At 35.6% G+C, this 21,838-nt stretch overlaps 1 protein-coding gene across 2 annotated transcripts; it reads right to left on the bottom strand.

The window, feature by feature from the left end:
* Window positions 1–7,084: 7,084 nt before the first annotated feature.
* On the bottom strand, window positions 7,085–19,893 carry LOC140842830 (protein SEMI-ROLLED LEAF 2-like). 2 transcript variants are annotated; one of them, XM_073211018.1, is made up of 20 exons: window positions 19,729–19,893; window positions 18,891–19,273; window positions 18,469–18,543; window positions 16,167–16,282; window positions 15,569–15,683; window positions 15,327–15,455; window positions 14,015–14,062; window positions 12,959–13,137; window positions 12,684–12,880; window positions 12,285–12,562; window positions 11,994–12,143; window positions 11,474–11,893; window positions 10,934–11,080; window positions 10,173–10,248; window positions 9,455–9,582; window positions 9,145–9,345; window positions 8,912–9,052; window positions 8,712–8,840; window positions 8,386–8,622; window positions 7,085–7,651 (listed from the first exon to the last, which is right to left on the bottom strand). In XM_073211018.1, exons 2-20 carry the CDS (start codon window positions 19,035–19,037, stop codon window positions 7,520–7,522), a joined length of 3,045 nt encoding a protein of 1,014 aa, XP_073067119.1. In that variant the 5' UTR covers window positions 19,038–19,273; window positions 19,729–19,893; the 3' UTR covers window positions 7,085–7,519. The 2 variants fall into 2 exon arrangements, with proteins under 2 accessions (XP_073067119.1, XP_073067121.1); XM_073211020.1 differs by having other exon boundaries at window positions 9,455–9,584; window positions 10,178–10,248.
* Window positions 19,894–21,838: the final 1,945 nt, after the last annotated feature.

Here is a 21,838-nt window from a genome sequence, read left to right as displayed (position 1 = left end):
AAAGAACATTTCTCGTCCTATGTGCCTAGTAGGTACGAGGGGGCCTCACTTGGAGGTCGTCCAAAGTTTTTCACCCACATCCTGGGCGAGGCTAAGGTCCTCCAAGGATAAACCTAAGGGTAGGGGATATGAGAAGAGATCTGCTAGATAGAGATCGATGTCAAAAATCAGACCATCAAAGATAGAGCGTGGATGAGAATAACACTTCTACATGGAAAATGATTCATATGATATTCGAAGGTGTTATTGATTGAGACTCCGGATGGGTTCGAAAAGCACACATGAAGAGGTTGGAGATTTTTAGATATCAAGGGAGTTGAAATTGCTACAAGATCCTACTATTAGATTTGGTCTGGAAGATCTCTGAAGCATCATGACTCAACAAAAATATGCCCTAGTGGTGACGATCACCATTGCTGTTAATGAAGTGGCGATAATTTTTATTGACAATGGAAACTCAATAAATATCTTGTTTGAAAGGACTTTGGATCAAATTGTGATACTCTTATCTCATATCTTAAAAATGAAAGATTTAAAATGAGTTTATTATGGCTTACAATGGACTTCTATAGCAACTTGGGTTAATCATTTTCGTAAAGCGATGACGAATACGAATTAGTTGCTATAGGGGCTCATTGTGCAGTCACGCAGGCACGGGCCCGAGCTCGGGGCGTGACAGAATGGTATCAGAGCCGGTCACCGACATGGAATACTGAGAAATAAGTGCTATGCGGGGCAAAGTGCTACGTGTATGGGAGCCACCTCTCGAACCTGCGGAGCAAAGTGCTACATGACGGGAGCCACCTCTTGAACCCGTAGGAGCCACCTCTAGATTCTCGGCGCTGGTGGATCGAGGGGTCAGGCCGCGACGACGACGTCGCGTTTTGAAGGACGGGTGATTGTGATACTCTTGTCCCACATCTTAAAAATGAAATATTTAAAATGAGTTTATTATGGCTTACAATGGACTTCTATAGCAACTTGGGTTAATCATTTTCGTAAAGCGAGGACGAATATGAAGTAGTTGCTATAGGGACTCATTGTGCAGTCACGCAAGCGCGGGCCTGGGCTCGGGGCGTGACACAATTGAAGTAAGTTGGATTAGAACTCGAGAATGTACCTGCTACTTTGTATGGATTTACTGGACATGTTATCTAGCCATTGAGTCAGATCATTTTCCTCTTATCCATGGGAAATGATTCCGCCCTATTATAAACTTGGTGAGCTTTAGTAAACTCAGACTCAGAAGAAGACATAGATATTAAATGTAACTAAAGTAGTATAAGAGAAAAAATAACTGGAAGTAGCGTATGGAAATTATTGGAGTAAAGAGTTAATATAACAAGTAAATGAATTGTTGAAGTCAGAGCAAAGATTGTCTTAGGAAAGTAAGTGACCGTGTTGTTGTTCTTGGCAAATTATCAAACAGACGGTGAGGGAGATGAAATTGGTGTGGGGATTTGATCGAACATGTAGTGAGTGAGTGGGATATGGCGAGACAAGTCTATGGAGAGAATGAGGCGAGTAAGCGAGGGCTGAGTGATAGGCAAGGGTGAGAGAGGCGAGGGGTGAGGGGCAAAAGAGAAAAGAATGTGGAGCGAGGGTAAGGTTGGTGTGATCGAGGTTCCAGGGCCAGGAGAGAGCTCAAGGTCGGGGTCGGGGTCAAAGTCGAGGTCGAGGTTGATTTAGGTATAATATCAAACATGTGGTGTGGGAGATGAAACTAGGGTATGCATTTGGTCGAACATGTAGTGGGTGAGGTGGGGTGACCAAGTGAGGGTGGGCTAGCAGGCAAGGCAAGAGGGCAAGTAGTGAGTGTGATGGCGAGTTGGGGCAGGGCGAGCGGGCGAGGGTGGGACAACAGATGAGTAGCGAAGGCGATGGTGATGGTGATGGCGATGGCAATGTGGGATAGTGCGAGGCGAGACGAGGCAGCGAGTAGCGAAAGCGATGGCAAGATGGGGCGAGCAGGCAAGGGTTGGGGCGAGGGCGAGTAACCGGGGCGGGGCGGGGCAGGGTTGATATTTGTGGGTCCTTTAGCTCCTAATCGTTATTACAATATAATCTGACTAGGGTTAATTAATTACAGCGGAAAACGAGTTTAATTTTTCTTTACAATGAGTCCAAATCATTTTATTTGAATACTAAAAATAGTATTTCATCTCACATCATAAACATGCCCACACGTAATCAAATCCAACCACATACAAACAACTCATATCCTCGGGACATACCCCGGTATATAGATACATATATATACTGGGAAACAAAACATAAAACCTCATTCCAAACTGTGACTCCCTCCAGAAGTACTCTCTCCGGCCTCCTGATATCCTGGAGTACCTGCCATTGTCCACACACAAAGACAACAGCAGCCCCCCTTGAGGTGAGCAAAGCTCCGTATGGAACAACCATCATATATACCACAAGTATCTAAACAATGATATATGGTATGCAATGAATGTATGTCGTGGAGGTATCGGGTCAAATGCCCATCCACTGAGCACATGTCAGAGTCAAACGAATCGCTATCAAATCAATGCTCGAGCTGGCACAACGGCCTCAATCAGGGATACTTGTATGATAGCGTCGACAAAGCGCCATCAAATCCCAAATCTCAATCAATCGTCGGGGCCACAAATGTCTATGTTTAAAGGGTCACGTAATACCAAACATAGCATTGTGTTCACAAACCCCAGAATCCAATCAAATCATATCAGGGTATCCAAGGATCATAGCTCAACGTGCATGTCATGTATCGATGTATGCATCAAACGATGTGTGTTAACAAAACATTTATTTTATACATCGATATTCAAATCACAATGTCATGTATGCCACATAAACTCAACAAATAAGGCATATAGACACATATTCTCAATCCAATCAGCCAAATCAATCCAACATATATCATATAATACAGATACATGTCGTATGTTACTCGGTCGCAACATACCTCAATTCTTCGTTTCCAGTTGATGTAGCCTGAAGATATCGGTATAATACTTTATCTACATCAATAACATACTCATTCCAATCAATAACATAATCCAAAATCATTAATATGAGTTTCAAATATCATTTGAAACTTCAAAAATTCATATCAAATCTAAATCATATCATAATTCAATTCCGACTTCGAATATGAGTTTCTTGTCGGTTATTCTTCTACATATAGGAATTTCAACTTCAAATACATGTTATTCCAGCACTTTGATATTTAGAGCTGCTGGAACCAAAAGAAATTTACCTCAGTCAGAAGCTCTCGACGCAACGATTCTGAATATATAATTGGTTTCGCGTTTGGACAGCGTTTCGAAGTCGATTCGGACGAAGGAAATCGATTTTCCTTTCTCTTTCTTGAAGTTGCCGAATGAAAGTAAAGAAAGAAAGAAGGAAAATCTTATTCTTATCTCCACCGCTCTCGCGCTCGGGCGGTAGAATTCTCGCGCCCGAGCGCGAGACATTCTGTCCCCCGAGTTTGATTTGTACCGCGCTCGGGCGGTCAAAAATTACCGCTCGAGCGTGGAGGGTTCTGTCCGCCTAACATTTGCATCGCGCCTCAGGCGCGAAGTGTTCTGCCCGAATACACATTTTGCATACCCTGGCGCTCGGGCGGTCATTTTCTACCGCCCGGGCGCCACACGTTCTGTACAAATATAAATTTTTGTACTATATTGGCGTCCGGCTTCTCTACTCGAGCTCTTACAACGTCAATTCATATTCAATACTCATTTTCTCATTTCCATTGTCATGATATACATCAAATACATAATCACATGACAATTTCATAAAATATCGATAATCAACATAAAATTTACGATAATACGATACATGGTCCTTACAATATTTCTTTTTTTCTACTAAGGCTATGCCTAGGGAGGCGAGGTGGTAAGATATTTTTCATTTTTCCTGCTACGTTTATGCCTAGTATAGGAGTTATGTTGGGATGCAAGGTGATGAGGGATTTTTCATTTTTCCTACTACGGTTATGCCTATCATAGAAGTTATGCAGAGATGCGAGGTGATGAGAGGTTTCCATTTTTCCTACTAAGGTTATGTCTAGCAGAGGACTTATGCGGAGATGGTAATGGGTTTTCATTTTTCCTGCTATGGTTATGCCTAGCAGAAGAGTTGTGCAAGGATGTGAGTTGGTAAGGTTTTTATTTTCCTGCTACAGTTATGTCTAGTAGAGGAGTTAGGCAAGGATGCGAGGTGGTAAGTGGTTTCCATTATTCCTGCTAAGATTATGCCTAGCAAAGGACTTATGCGGGGATGCGAGATGGTAAAGAGCTTTCATTTTCCTTCTAATTTTCATTTTCCTACCATGCCTTGCAAAGGACTTATGCAGGGATACAAGATGGTAAAAGATTTACATGTTTTTCCTACTATGGCTAAAGCATATAAGAGGATTTTGATGCATCGAATGTGAAATTCATGTTTTTCCTACTATGACTAAGCTTAGTAGAGGAGCTTAAGGCCGGGAAAGTAAAATTCATGTTTCTTCTACTATGGCTAAAACCTAGTAGATGAGCTTGAGACGGAGAGGATAAAGTCCATTTTTCTCCTACTATGGCTTAATAAAGGAGCTTGATGCAACAAAGTTAAATAATCGACAAATGTTTATGTAAACCTAAATCCTAAGTAACATTCAGGGTCCGATTATGGAAATAATCGAGCTTTGAACCTTTGATTCAACTCGACTTGGGAGGGGGAGATCGATGATACCTCATTAGTTGGACCATAATATAGTTTAGCCCAACGAAAGCCCACGACAGAATCCTAGACCTTGGATCCATTACTAGGATCCATTACTAATTGAATAAGGATGGCTTGTGGAGGTGAATGAGGAGAGGGTGATCATGAGTAGGGACCATGGAGGGATGTGTCCTCGAGCATGAAGAGCATGGGTGAGAAGCTCACTCATAGTGGGTGAGCCTCATGGGGGTGATCTTTAGGCCCTGGTATCAGCCCGTAGTTCACCCATGGTAGGCAATACTCAGGGTGGACGAGTGTCAATGGGGCAGGCAGGTGAGTTGAGGAGATGAGGTTTTGTTGATGAGTTGATGGTGTTCTGAGGAGTTAGGATACAGAGGGTGTATAAAGTAGTTGGAGTTGTGTCAATTGTAATCAAGAGAGGCGACAAAGTTGAATGCTTACCCTTAGGAGGCGAGCTTCTATATAATTAGCTTGCCCCAAGAGGGCTAGCTCCAGACTGAGAGGGTGCGTGAGTTATACGCATATATTCTCACCTCATATGTTTGGGGCCCACATATTTTCCTATAAATACCAGGTTTGAAAACTTCATTTGGATTGATCACTCTCATTTTCAGGGGCGTCTTAGCTCTTTTCTCGTATATTTTCAGTCTTTGACTTGAGCATCGGAAAGGTTACGTCGGAATATTGTCTCGGCCCTCCTCTAACGGTATGTTTATTTGGATGTTGACTTTTGATTGTATAGATCTGCGGTAATGATAAGGAAAGTTCATAGCATTCATTTTCATGCGCAACAGTGATTTGATTCGGGATAAAAATTCGATTGATCTTATTAAATAAAAAACAAAAAGGTATTATTAAAGACACTAGGTGAAGATGAAGTGATCTTCACCTCATGTTGCTCTGCCATTTCCAGATGGAAGGTGGTAAGAGTCGTTTTACATGTTTCAATAGTGTTGATATAATTTATTATTGCATGATTTTAGGATGTTGAGTCTACATTTTATCTTTTTTATTCATTATTTATGCATATTTTGCTTCCCTTACCTATGTCGGTTGATTTGTAGGTAGATTTGATAATGAAAAAAGAAAAACATATTGGCTAAAGGTGAAAGCAGAGGGCACTAGGACGGATGAAATTGCCCGCACTAGTGCCCCAAAAAGAAGGAACGAGTCAGAATTGCACAAAGGCTGTGCTGGGCGGTGAAAATACCGTCCCAGCGCTTTCGCACAAGAAGAAAAATATGATTTAAGCGGAGGCTGCGCTGAGGTGATACCAACCGTCCTAGCCTGACCCGATAAGGAAATATGATCTCCACAATTTGTTTCAATTTTTGAGGACTCTTGGATGTTGTAATATCTAATGGTAGCCCTAATACATGAAATGAAATCTTCATTCACCACTTCTACATCAGATTTACTCACACACGCAGCCACACAAGAGAGAGGGCTTGTAATTATTAAATAACACAAAGATATTTGGTTACTTCATATTGTTAATTAGATTAATATAGCTCGGTTAAGTATATTGACAAACGAGGGAATCTCGTCAAAATCATGATATATAAATGGAAATTCAATCATCAGAGGAGTGTGTGAACCGATATCCTAACGATTGTTGATTTATTATTTTCAGTCTAATTATTTATATTGTGTTTGTTTCGTCCTTTTACTTCATTATTAAATTGGTTTATTAATTAATTCAATTAGTGTTTTAATTAACTAAAGAATATGACTTGAGTTAATTTGTCTAATCAATCTTTGCATGATCGATACTCGTACTTTATTAACTATATTATAACTTGATTCGTACACTTGTGATACATTTGAGCATAAACTTTTATTTTATTGATATTTTTAGTGCAAAAAAAGCTCAAAAAAATGCATATTGTCTCGTGAAGACACAATCAAAATATAAAATTAAATAAAATAGATAATCATTCAATTTTTTTCAAAAGTAGTTATTATTCAATTTATATTTTATGCACAATCAAACCATAGTAAAATAAAAACTTAGTATTCAAAGTCATTTCAAGATTCTCATACAAACTTACATTTATCGCCGACATAAAAAATGACAGAATTTCTAAATCTGAAGTAAGACCTGTCCATTGGCTACATTCATCTACGAGACTACGTGCCCGTGAAGACGTATGATCAAGCTACAAAGAGCTCTCTAAAACTTATTTACACCTTAAATGATGGGAACAAGAAGGGGGGGGTTGGGGGGGGGGGGGGGGGGGGGGGGGGGGGTGGGGGGGGGGGGTATCAACTAAGATAAATTCCACTATAGCATCACCCTGGATTTAATGAGAAAATCCCAAAACAGTAGGATTACTAGAAGATACAGAAAAATTCAAAATTTAAATTTAAGCGTACATTCTTTGATTTTATTACTCGTCAACATTTCTTCGATTAAGAATTAATACAAATTTGGAAAATATACACATTTCCTCATCACTATAGTTAGCATAATGCTGAACCATGAACAAACCGATATTTGTACATGAGAAGGTCGTGGTCTAAACTATTGCTACAAAACCCCCACATCCTAGTAAAAATTCACACCTCTGCGCGGGGAGGAGAAGCTCGAATCCAATGGTGAACTTTCACACCAGTGGAGAGGAAAGAGACAGAATGATTTAAGGAATCCTTTAAAGCCATGATGCTGGCCGGCTATGTTCTTGCCAAATGCTAATCTATATGCTCGGCAGCAAGAAGTACTCGGAACTGGACATTTACGTATATTTGAGCGATATAGCGCAGTTATGGCCATGATGGTACCTGATTAATCCCATCCATATCAACATCTCGCGGCTTTCAAGAAATTGTCATATGGACTCGATGCTGGCAGTCTGAAGGAGTGGGGATTCTTTTGCAATTCAGCTGCACATTGCGCTGTTGCCGGTGGTTCATTTGGGGCTCTAGGAACATTCTGATGCGACAATTTTTGTGATCAGTTATTTCAGTTAAAGGCACAATATATAGAAGGTAAATCATGAACATTGACTAAAGCTGTTAAATAACGTGTAGAGAAAAGTACATCCTTCGGCAGTGAAGATAGATATCCACGATATGAACTTAATCAATTTATTACAACATAATTGAACTGTTTTCTGTAGATGAAAAACTTAAAATAAATATGATAAGAAATATGTCATGTAAATAAATGAAAATGATATCACAACAAATCAAAATAAAGCCATATTTGGATCTTGTTATGACTATTATAAGGTTATTGTCATTATAATAAAGATAATCTGCAATAGAGGTTTCAATAATTAAGTCAACGTCTCTCAATGATAATCATTAAAGTTTACTGCAAACGTTAAGTAAAAACACTGTAATTTTTGGTTGTTTTAAATATGGCAGTTCAATTCTTAAACAGTGATGTTAAAGCAATTGCTCATGGTCCATCCGTATTTATAACGGTATGGGTTGCATCTTATATTAAGCCTAACATCAGTGTGTGTCAAACTTATCGAAATTTAAGGAAAATTTCCTCATGTAACAGACCTTAGGAGGTACCTGTGTATGCAATCTGAGAACCATATGCCACCATCTTTAGCCTAGATGGATTGGCAGGATAGAACACATACAAAGATGCATGTCCCACATACAAGCGTTTAATAAAAAATACGCTCACAAACTTTAGATATCTTTAAGTACCTTATGTTTATCATAGTCAATAACCGCATGATAAGCCATTTTCTTGCACCCTTCATCGGTATTTGGCAAAGATATGGCTAACAAGTTTCCTTGGATGGTATCAGTGCTAACCAAATATGACATCTTTTGTTGCTTTCCCATTAAAAGAGCCTCACAATGATTAGCCATTTCCTTGTAAGATGCATCAGGGGCGGTGCTCACAGAGATTCTGCTGACATAATGTGCCGTATCCAAAACCTGTATACAAATATTAAAAAATATTAATGCACGATAGAGTTGTGTATCAAAACTTGGACTGCTGCATGCAAATTATTCAAGTAACTCACAGATTGCATGAGTTGATCCACACTAAGAAAATTTGGAGATTCGATCGTTGATTGAGAATCATGTTGGAAATTACTACTTGTGAGTGAATCCGTCAGAGAAGCATCATCAAATCCAATGGTCGAGGTTGCCTGTATTATCATACTAAGAAATAAGATATCAACAAACAAATATAATTCAGAATTCAATGCAAGTAACTTACCTTCTCTAGATTTTTTAGACTGTGAGAATCAGTTCCACGCTCTTTCTTGGTGCTAGCAATAAACAATTGGGCACCAGAAGAACTCAAGTCGTCGGACACAAAGTCCTTGAGCAATTGCTCCCTTATGGTAGACTCTTCAGACTACACCAAATAGCAATGATGAAGATAATAATCATATAACAACTATTATACACCTTGTCAAAAAATCATTATCGAGAAATTTAAAGACTTACATCTGATAAGACACCCAAGTTTTGAATTATAATCGAAACTAGGGATTCTCTAGTCTGGTCCTTGGTTAATTTTATTTCTGAAAGACAAGTAAGAGCAGAAGAGTCATCTTCTTTGGATCCATAAACAAATTCTTGGTGTCCTAAACCAGCTTCAGTTATCTTCAACTTGGAGTCTTCTACCAAACATAAAAATGGATCAACCTGACACAAATCCCAAAAAAAAAACGAAGAAAGAAGATCAGACTTAACAATATAAGGGAATATATACATTATAAAAATTGAAGGATCTTAGAACAGATATGCAACCCACCACTTTATTAGAAAGTGTAGCCTTCACATATGGAAGAAGAGGAAGAATGTTGAAAGCCACTGATGAAAATATAATCATAGAAGTTGAGAGCATGAAGAGAGATCTACGACGTGATAAAGGGAGTGTCCCTGAAAATAATATAATCAATTTCAGAGGAAAAGTTCCTTGCTGATACCAGCTATAAGAGACATACAAACAATAAATCCCAACTTGTTTCACCGGAAAAAAACAATTCTTCTTTTGCATTCTTAGTATCTCCATCTTACAAAAAATTCCTCCAGTAACTAAATTTACATTATTTGGCCAACCTGGTTGAACCCTACCATATTTCATATGAATTATATGTAAATTAGTGTTATTATGTTAACCCATCTACTGAATTTAGATTTAAGCACAATGTTTTTAATTATCAAAAAATAGAATTATCAAGTTCAGTCGATTGAAAAATGATCCAAATGAAATGAGTGACATGATTTATGAATATAAACATCCACCATCTATTCATTGTTACAAAATGCATGAAAAATGTGGTTTTTTGAAATTGTAGAAATAAGGTCTCATTAGATTCTATTATTCTATGTCCCCAGATTAAGACCCTGACCCGCTATAGTCAGCTATAGGCAATAGATGGCACCATTATTGACAACATATCAAAGCAAAACTCTAATAAGTACATCAACACTATCTGCCACTGAATTCTCATCATAAGAAGGCTCACCTCCTTCTGCAAGAGCGACACTCCTCAATGAAAATGCCAACTGGAAACACTGAATTAGAGCATCACGGCTTGAGTTCTGCAACCAGAGAAGAAAACAATTTCACAGTTTTAACTCATACCCTCTCAATAACATGCCTAATAAAAAAGAATCAATTGCAAAGGAAGGACTCATTCTATCTCTACATCCTTAAGCCCCTGAATCCACCACAAGCTCCAGCAAGGTAATTTTTTCCTAATTTGGGGGGACAAAATTTAGGATGAATTCATTTAATTATCACTGTCTGTGTACAGCTGCAAGGATGATGGAAGAACTTGTGTTTATTCCATTCAGTCAAGGGCCTACCCCAGTTATTACTTGCCTGGATAGTTCCCATACCTTTTATGTTGATTGCTTGGTTACCATGTTATATTAAGTTACTTGGATCATAATTAGGTCTAACCATATCCAAAGTTCGATAAAAAAAAAATTCCCGCATCACTTGCAATGCAGTAAAAAGCATTCTTGTAAAGAGAATGTACATTTTTAGGGACCCAAACATCATCAAGTCTCAACTTGATTTTATACAATAATAAAAAAGAGGTCTTGATAACATTACTCGGGATAACCCCCCTTCCCCAGTACACCAAAAAGCAAATCTTCAGAAAAAATAGAACACATGATCATTGATAGAGAAAAAGAAAATAAATATAGGACCACAATTTACATGCATATTGCACCAATAATGCTTGATGTTTAAGAAATTACAGAACCTGAAATATACCTTGGCTCGAGAGAACAATAAAATCAAGCTGTATGTATGAGCAATAGCCTCATAATTTCCGGGTACATTCGCAGTAGACAGTGATTGAGTCCAAATAGATGAAAGGAGGAGGGTTATCTGGTGGCTGCTCAGTCTGAGAGGGACATCCTGAAAGTGAAAAGGAAAATATTTGCTTATGATAACGTTATATACATAATAAATCACTGTCTACTGCGAATGTACCCGGAAATTATGAGGCTATTGCTCATACATACAGCTTGAGCAAAAAATGGAGTTTTAGCTGTAAATATTCTGAAATCCCATCTTTTCCCCTTTTTACAATCCCTCTCACCCTCCCTGAATCCTGGGTCCGCCTATTTGAACCCATGTAACCAACATCTAATACAACGAGTTGTAAATCATATAATAAAATAAAAAAAGATACGAGCCTATCCCATTCAAATAACGTATATAAAAAAATGAATTATACCTAAGAATAAGTAACCAAAATCTGACATGTATAAGATTTGGAAAAAGTAGAAGAATACCAAGTAGGCCTACCATGTCCTTACTTGACTTGGTCACAGAATCAATATCTGGCATTGATGAACCTCTTAAGCTATACCCCCGGCTACTATATGTAGACTTAATTTTGTTGAACACTCCATTTGTGTTGTTTCTATGTTCTCCATCACCAAAACTTTTTTTGTTTATTTCATTGAGGTTTTCCCTGGAAATGCTCCTTTTGTTTCTCAGCTTCTCGAACAGTACAGCTGATGAGGAAAATACAGAAACAGTTTTTGAGAGTGTCCTTGGAAAGTCAATGTTTTTCTTTGATTTAGACACAGTTGATTCTAAATGAGGGCAAACTGAAGATGGCACAAGGACAACAGAGAAGATCTGGTGAGCTCCGACTCGGGTTTCAATATCTGGATGCACCATAGCCAAAAGTAACTGATGAAATAAAGCCTCTGGGAAAGCCTAGACATGGAACAAAAATACCATCCATATCATCAATATCTCACCTAGAGAAATTATTAAGAAAAGTAGCTGAAATCTTTTCAATTTTTTAAGAGCTTGCCTTGTTCTGATATGATAAATTTGGCAAAAAAGCAACAATTTGAGCAGCACGATAGACAGCAAAAATAGTAGTTCTAGCCATAGAAGTAACGCTTGAGATATTCTCCAACATTGTTGCCATGACATCAAGGATTAGACCTGAATCTCCAACCTGTAATTATATAAATAACACCACCACCATGAATTTCAGAAAGTCGGCTGAAAGAAGGAAAGATGGTAGTGACAACTAAATGAGTCCACTATAAAAAGTTTGGACTGTTTGATGAAAAATTATAGAGATTTAGTAATCCACCTTCGACGACAGTTCTGAAAGACACTCGTCAACTGCCTCATGAAACTTTCTATTCCATTTGATTGAATCATCTTCGAGTGAGTAATGAATGCTTTTGCGCAAATGTCTCATGACATCACTTACAGCGCTAACTATAGCTATTGATGACTGGATCTTAGTGAGTCTAGTGAGGGCAATGACCACCTCAACAATGTCAAGCTGCATGCCAGGTTGCTTAAGAACACTTTTATGATCAAGATGCTTGACTAATAATGACAGCAACAAGTGTGTATTTTGCCCTGCACGTATAAAAAAAATGCAACATATTAAAAACAAAGAAGTAGAGAAAAAAATACACTTTTCTCTGAAACAGGCCAAGGACTGGAATACTAATTTGAAAAAAATATAATCAACTCTGACCAGAATTATCCATCAGAATTTGCATGTCTTTGAGAACAGGAAAAGCGATCCCATTTGCGGTATGCCAGAGGTTTCCATTGTCAAAGTAGCGGAACAAAGACTCTAAAACACGACGCATGGTAGTGGCCTCTTTTCCAAGATTGGCCATGTTATGCAGGCACACCCTAGACCAAAAGCTTGGGTTCTTTGCATCCTTCCTGTGATTTTTAATCAAGATGCAAGTTAAGCATACAAGAAAAGGGCGAAGGAAAACCCAAATTGTGCGAAGAAATTACTCTGTCACGTTTAGTTGTCCTTTATCATTAACGATCATTGTCCAAGAAGGAACCTCCGTATCTGGTAAGGGAGATACATGCTCCTCAGTTTTAGGAACTTCTGGCACCATATTATTTTGGTTGGAGTCGTGGGACTCCTTATTTGCAACTCCATAATTTTCCAGAACCACTGAAACAATCTGAACAGAAATATTGAGTTGATAAATAAAATCAAACTGGGTGGGAGCGGATGTAAATTTGAAAATAGTGATGAAAAAGGAAAGACACGTAACTATATAAATTAGATAACAAACTCTCGTAGCATACACAGATTAAAATGAAGAGTGAATTTGAACAATACATATTTCCCCTTTATTATCAATAACAGCTAGTTTATACCTTTCATTACTTTGAAAAAAAAAACAATTAAGCCAAAAAAAGATAAAACTTAGAAAAAACAAATTCTACTGCCATCTAATGGAGATTGGTACATGTGTATACAAATTATCATTGAGTTGGCAATGGCTGTTGATATCATCAACATCATAAATAAATATTCAAAATAACAGTTTGGGCAACATCTAAATTGTTAAGAAATCAGTAAGAGCTCAGTAACGTAGATAGATAAAACTAAACAACATTTTGTGCTTGAAAACACGTCGAAATTCAATAGCGTTTGTTATTTGGGAGCTAATGTACACATTTTTTAATGTACTTGTTTAAAAGGCATACTTGGCTTTCGTTGATTTACCAGAAAGAACATGGTGCAGTCAGTAAATAACGAATTTTGAAAATGATCTAAAAGTGGTAGTAGTGGCTATAATGTACAGACTTGAACAGTTAAGTCAACTTGACATGCAAAATTCTACAAATGCCATAATGTGATAATATAAATTATCAATACTCCAACTTCAATTAAGAAACTAATAAAAATGAACAGAATTTTAGGTAGAAAAACAATGATGCAATAAGATACAGAGCATAATTAAAGGAAATAAATGTGTTCTCTATTTTAGGCCCATTAGGTGGATGACAAAGAAGAGCAGCTCACATATCTTTTAAAAAGACCATACTTACACAATCAAATTCGACTGAAATGTGGGAGTTTTCACCCATGAACCAAATCTGTACAACAAGAAAAAAGAAAGAAAAGAGGAACTATTCAAAGCCCAAGAGAAGACAGGAGCCAAAATGAAATTATAATGATGAAATGTTGAATGGCTAAAAATACAAGTAAATGCACATTTGGCGCTGAGGCCTTTATCACAAATGAAATAAACACCAAATTCATGGTTATTATTACATTCTACGAACAACTAGTAAGAAGCTTACAAAAACAAAACCGGTGTGCTTTAAATATGATGTAAAGGATCCATTAGAAAGATAAACAAAACCTGCTCTGTTCCAGAACCCAAAGGATGATATTATTAACTAGTAAGAATAGCTTGCTAGTGAGTACACCCAGCATTTACACTTACAAAAAGTATCAGAAAACAAATCAATATAGATATATCTCAGTCACTAGATTCCTTTGGAGTTCTCCCCTTCACCAAATTACTTACCTGTTATCCAGTAATAACAACATTGATTAAAAACAAAAAATTACAATTTAATGAGAAATGGCTGGATTTTTCCAGAAAAAAGAGATTATTAGACCATTGACATGAAGTCAAGAATACTGGATGTATGATGGTGTTTTGATTCAACCTTTTCTTCAAATTTACTGTTTATTTTTACTGCATCCATAACAAAGCCAAGCCACAAGCAGCAACCAATGTCAGGAAATAGATAACTTCAGTAAGTGACAACATAAACTTGGACATGTATCAATGAAATATAGTGCACCTAGTGTTGCTTAAGTCAGATGGTCAGAGAAATGAAGACTTAAAAGAATAATTGGAATGCGACCTAATCTCAGCCGTGTGTTAAATTTTGTTGTTGTTCATTATAAAGTACTGGCTTTACAATTTGACCAGCAACATTTCTGAAGAAACCCAAATCACAAAAAATAAATGCTACAGTATACTGAAGGTAAAGTTAAAAGGTCTTGTCCCAACTAAAAGTAAAGAAAAAACCCATTATAGTTGGAGGAAAGAGGAAGAAAAACACCTAAAGAAGCAAGAAAAAAAATTGAGAACTAAAAAATGTTGCCAAGGTTTGGACTTAATGTCATATATATATATATATATATACACACACACACACACACATACACACACACACACACACACAAACACTCTTATTTATTTATTTATTTGCACTTAAATGCTGCATATTTTTTTATAGGCTAAATTTAAAGTAATGAGACCTAATGGACTCAGATTCCTTGTCTAATTTAAATCTATCAACTCAAAGGTTAAAAAAAGTAGTGAAAATGTACAGGATGTACCATAGCAGATAGAGCTTGCAGTCCAGCTGCCTGTAGATATTCTGCCCTCTTATTTTCTCCCACTTCTTGAGCCAGTTGGCATAGTTTCGGTATAAACCCTTCCAGGTTAAACATGTAAGTTCCATCTTTCTGGAAATAATACCAGAGTTGAATAAGTCAAATTTTTATAATAGGACTTTAAAGAACCTTATCCATAAGCTTAAGAAGCTGATCATCGAGAGACAAGAAAGAAATAAATTAACCTGATTATTCACATAATCAAACAGAGATTGACATCCAATAATTAATATTTCGTCCTGGTTTGTCTGATCCAGCAAGGTTTGCATGATGCTTAGCAGACTATTTGCAAACAAAGGCCTGACATAAAATTAAATACGTATATTTTCTGAGTAGCGGTTTTTTTAGGAGATGATATGACAAAAAATATTTGAAATATCATAATTTGCAAATCAAATAAAGGATTGAAACATGATGGAAAATATTAAACACGGTGAAAGGGAAATTCATCATTTCCGTATGATATCATATTCAGTTTGAAAATTCATGTTGGCGCAGATCGTTCCATGGTTCATTTTCTACCAATGTCTAGAAACAATTATGACAATACAAGAACAAATATTTCCAGACTTATTTAGAAGCTCAAAACCCCATTAACTGAAGCATTATGACAATTTATATTCAGAGCACCGCAATATAGTTCTAATATTGAAGAAATTAATTATTCAGATGCTATATCACCAATATAATTATGACATGATGGACAAAATGATTTACCAATAAATAAATAACAAAATCCAATAAATTGGGCACCACACATGAACATAGCAGCTGTGTACGTACATTTGTTCTTTGCATGAAAATATCAATTTCCTGTAAATGCACAAGACTGTTTTCACTGATTGAAAGTTTTCGGCTCTTAAGTACTTATAACATCTTTGCTCAAGAGTGCTTGCAATCTGTAATTTGAAACAAACATAAGAATAAATATAAATAATAACAAAAAATAGATTTACTAAGAGAATACAAGTAGTAGCACTGTGATACACAAAATTTTGGATAATAATTCTGAAATATTGTTTATAAAATGATTATGAGTTATGTTCAGAGCCTAAGATATAAACTGAAAAGAATATGATGAAAGAAGGGTGTACAGCATATTATTTTTCATGCATCTAACTATCAAGAAGCATTTCCATATCTTTATTTTGGAGTTTTGTGAATTCATTTTATTTTCTTTGATGGATAAGGTTAATTACTTCTAAATAATATTTTATTTTTCTTGAAATCTTCTAATTGAAAAATTAGCTTCCATACCCTCAAAAGTGACATTCATAAAATCCTATCAATTTGTCATCGTCGTCTTGTTTTTTAAAGGCAAAAATAGGAGCATTCAATGAAAAAACATGAGGGCATGGGGATAATAAACTATATTTATATAATTTTTTCATTTATTCCTCTGGTGAACCATAATGAAAACCTGCAAAAGCTTAAAGTCATAAGGTCGCCAAACCCCTGAAAATCGTGAGATTGTATTCATATCAAACTAATATGAAGCTGTTGCCAGTAAAAATAGTTAGCTACTTAGCTCACACGAATCTGACAAAGCTTTTGCCGAGTACAGAAAAAGAAGGAGCATTTAAACATTGATATGTGAGGGCCAGGCTCCCAGTATACAACCCAAACCTCCTTATCACTGGGAGAACTTAAAGGGCCTGTAAATGGAACTTGTTGCAGGGATAATGGCTGCCATTAACAGCCGTTATTTAAGATAAATTATGAAAAATAAACCCCTCTGGTAACAGTCAAGTTATGGCAATAATGAGAATTAAGACACTTAAATTACAAGTGAATTCAGCACCTATAAATCCTCAACAAATTCCAATGAGAAATTTGTACAAATACTCTCTGCAAGAAATAGCTCTACTGTAATTTCCGCTTGAGACACCAAATGCCCAACAAAAGACAAATCCAGCAAGGAAAAGCTCAGTGTTTCTAGCTTTCTTGTGTCCCCAAACTCATTCTTTCGCTTCAACGACATTTCTACTACATATAAGCGGTTTCTGATTTAAAATTTTGCATTATGTTTTAAACCCGGATGACTCATTCATGTTTAAAAACTTATAATTCTGTACTGAAAACTCTGGAACCAAATAGTATGAATATGTTCCTATTTTCATCTTTTTTTTACCCTGAAATAATGGGTTATAACTGTTGCTCAACCCTAAGATGGTAGGAAATCGTTGTTTCGACCTAATTCCAATCCTGATACAAAGGGTGAATCCGTTGTTCTAACCTCGCATCTGGAACGGTTAATTCTATATTACTTATATCAATAGCAATGAAGACATATAAAATTCCAATGCATTTGTAATATGATTTTCTGCTAATTTATACTTTGCTTCAAAACCAGTCAAAGCAAATGACAAATTTGTTTGCATTTGTTTTTTGTTCTATTTTCAAAATGTTTTTAGTTGTTTTTGTTTTCTGTATAAATATGTTGTCTTATAAAATGTTTGTACAGGAAGAAATTGGTTCTCTACTTGTGAACGATTTCCTTGTCACTCACCTTTTACAACCTTCTGGCTAAGTCATGTAATTGCTTAATCATAGTTGATTAACTATTGCAACTTTTATCATTTTTATTTTTTGTTCATCGTTGCGATTAACTTTCCAGCAAAAACGAGAAGCTATGCATTTCACTTGTTTTCCAGATGTAACAAACTGTTTCTGCATTTTGATCCAATAATAGACTAGTTTCTCGCACTTTTGTACCTGTGTGATACAGTTTCTTAAAGTATAATTTTAATTTTAAAAAATATTGTCTGTCACAACCCAATGCTACGATTCATGCTTGGCGTGTGACATTATGAGTTTTATGACTTGAACTATACTATTTTTTTTTCATTTTACTAGATGTGACTCCAGCATTGTCTCCATAAAGCGCAGGTGACAAAGAGTTAGTATGATTATCCCAGGACAGTTATTAGACTGGCAGCTTTCTTTAAATTCAAAAACTCATCAACTGAGTTTAAAACGAATACTAAAAAACCAGGATGAATGAAAAATAAAAATAGCTGTGTATGACATGAATTTTCGTATTAAAACTAACTAGGACAAGAAATTTATGTCAGTGTAAAAATACCTTGGGGATGCGCAAAGGATTTTTTGCAGCATATTCACACAGTTTGTCAATCTTTCTCTGATTTGGTTCTTCTTCCTGTAATGCAAGTAGAAAGAACCAAAATAAAATGGCAGTAAGTATGAAAAACAAAGAGAGATACACAACATCAGCAAGCCACAAAATATCATTCCTCATTCGATGCAAAATTCTTGTTCAAGAAACTAAATCCAGTCTTGGCTTATCTAACACAGAGTAAAATCCACTCACTACCTCTCCAAATTAATGCCAATTTTTAAAGAATTGTTTAGCCACAGGACTTCAAGTTAAATGATATGACTACTGCTAGAATCACAAATTCAGTCGTTCACATGATGCAAATTGACCAACAGATACTGAGCTTTTAGCGCAAAATTTCTAAACAAACAATTAGTCATGATACAGACCTGTGACCGAGGAAATATATCCGCTATCAACTTCTTGTACCTCTTCACAGGCTGCCTAGACCTGGTTCGCAATGAGGGGCAAAAGAAACAAAGGCTGCCACATGCCGGCAAGATTTGTCTTGACATCACCCCAGAAACAGCACTCATATTCGACCGGTCAACAGATATTTTTTTTCTGTTTCTCACCAAATCACTTTAAAACTTTGATCTTTCCTTTCCCTTCCAACAGATTTCCTTTTCTATTTCTCGCCACCACTTTCAAACTTTGATTGTTTCCTTTCCCTTCTATATTTCATGCGTATGAGAGATTATTGAAAATCACGAAGAGAATTAGGAGGGAAAGGAAAGTTTGTAAGATCAGGGGAACACTTTCCGGCACCAGCCTACATATTCCCAAATTAAAAGACACCTCAAATCAAAACCTCATCAAACCATTTCAAAGTAAAAGTTTAAAAATCATCCAAGAAAATGGGATCTCACAAATATTCCGAAAATTTTCATTTCCTCGCGATGAATCGGGTGTCTCAATATTGTTTCCAAGACATCCAATTCCTATACACGTTTCAAGAATCTCAAGAGCAGACATCACCATTTGACAAAACATGAGTTTATGTGCATCCCACGCATCTTTTAAGAAAGCAATTACAAAAAAAAAAAAAAACACATCTTGCTTGTATAAAAAATATATCATTTATCCATTGATTGGAGAACATGATCGTACGAAAACAACATTAAATCATTCACAAACAAGACATTACAGACATCATTCTCAAAAAAAAAAAAAAACATTGTCTGGTTTTATCTGGTCACGAATAACAATGACGTCTCAAAAATTTACCTTCGGATCAATCCCAGTAACGAGCAGACCTGTAAGGCTGTGGACCAACCAACTTTTTTCCTAATCTCTACGGGTTCCTGAAACTTATGACCTCTCTCTCTCTCCGCCCGCCTATTCTTTTTCCCTCTAAAATATGTAACTACATGCGTGTATATACAGGCGACAGGACAGACAGTTGAATCTTCCACCAAATAGCATTCTTTAATAAAGCCTATTATTTATTTTTATTTTCGAAGAAAAAAACTTTTTATACTTTTATTTACTAAATAAATATATTTATAATTATCACACATATATATATATATATACATATATAGTTTTGATATGATATCTATGAAGTCAGTCATCTATTAAATGTGATAAAGCATATTCAAATTATACATAAAATAAATGAATGTCACCTTATAAGTGAATATAGAAGTACACACATTCAGTGTACAATATATTAAAATTATATATATGTGTATGTTAATTTACAGAATTCAAAATTTCACATGATTTTTACAAAATAAATTCTAAAAATATATTTTTAACCAAACAGAGGAAACGAAAATAAAGAGCACAATTATTTTTTTTTCAACTAGGTCGGCACTAATGATTGAGTTGGGAGGATCTTAGGTGGCATTATTGCCAAAGATCATGACAATTATTTCAAAATTATATTGGTTATTATTTAAATAGCGGGTTCTTTCTTACATACTTTTGTACTAATTGCGTTAGTGTGGTTAGGTATGTATTATTTTGTGAAAATTTTATTAGAAATTTAATATTTTTTAATTAATTTGATTTATATTCAAATATGAATAATATTATAATTATGAAAAATGATCGGAGTCCATACTGCAATTTAGCTAGTCATAGTAAGTGAGGGGTCATATTATCCTAACATTTTGGTCTTTGAGCCTTAGGATTTCGACGCATAGGTTGCGTATTTGTATAATATTTGATTTTATTAAAGTTGTCTACAATTGAAATTATCAAACTTGATTGGGTATAATTATCCATAAAAAAAAAGTGAAATGCAAGGGAGGAAAAGAAAAAAGTAAAATGTCACTCCCAGGGGCGGAGCCAGTATTTAAAATTATCTGGGGCTGGTTCCGTCCCATAGTGTATTTAATAAAATAAATAATTAACTAAAAAATTAAAATAAAAAATATATAAATTAACTTCATGAAAACATAGAACAATAGTATTTAATATTTAATACCTTCAAAAAATATGGAGCTAAAACACTACTGAATATAAATCCGAAAACCTCATTTACATATTTCTGAATTTTTCCAAAATTCCTACAAAATTCCATAAATTCGCATTTATATTTTCTATAGCATCTAAACATCCAAATAATAACTAATCAACACTAAAAATCAACAATACTCAATATAAAATCTGGAAATTCGAAATAATGCTCAAATAAATTCTAAAAATTATCAATATCATCAATCGGCTCAAAATAGTAACTACAATAAAAAAATTTAATATATATCAATTATCAGAATTTTTTAAAAAAAAAAACCAAAATACCCAAATTTTGAAATACTAAAATCTGAAATTACCTTTAAAATTCGAAATCTAACAAATAACAACAAGAACGAGCGGTAGAAGTCTAACATTAAGATTTTCTCATATTTTCGGTGAAAACGGCGACAAATGAGCGACGGTTGATTTCAAGACGACAAAGAAACTTCGAAAATTTGGTATTAAAAAAAGCTTATTCCGTGGGCTTTTCGAATCTACAATCGATTTTTAAAATTGGCGACCGATTATGAAGTAACGGCAATTTGAAGTAATCAAAATTGTAATGATTTGAGGGAGAAGAATAGAGAAGTTAAAGAAAAAAAATACAATTGGGACTAATCAACAAATTTTTTAAAATAAAACATATTTATTTTTTAAAAAAAAATTAGGGGGGCTGGAGCCCAACCCAGCCCCCTTAGTGCCTCCGCCCATGGTCTCTCCAATAGATCAAAAAAGACAAAAAAAATTGTGAGACGGTCTCATGGATCGTATTTTGTGATATGGATCTCTTATTTGTGTCAACCATGAAAAAATATTTCTTTTTATGCTAAGAGTATTATTTTTTATTGTGAATATCGGTAGGGTTGACTCG

This window comes from Primulina eburnea, chromosome 10 (genome assembly GCF_022965805.1).
Source record: "Primulina eburnea isolate SZY01 chromosome 10, ASM2296580v1, whole genome shotgun sequence".
NCBI lineage: Eukaryota > Viridiplantae > Streptophyta > Magnoliopsida > Lamiales > Gesneriaceae > Primulina > Primulina eburnea.
Note: the sequence above shows the minus strand (reverse complement) of the source record. Positions and strands in the feature narration are given on the sequence as shown.

Bases quoted from the DNA above. Each gene is read 5' to 3' on its own strand.
- LOC140842830 (XM_073211018.1), bottom strand. From the start codon at position 19,037: ATGAGTGCTGTTTCTGGGGTGATGTCAAGACAAATCTTGCCGGCATGT. The intron at 11,894-11,993 runs GCAAGCTCTTAA...TTCCATGTCTAG, and splicing joins ATTTATCATATCAGAACAAG to GCTTTCCCAGAGGCTTTATT. The intron at 7,652-8,385 runs GTACTTAAAGAT...TTGTCGCATCAG, and splicing joins TTGACTATGATAAACATAAG to AATGTTCCTAGAGCCCCAAA.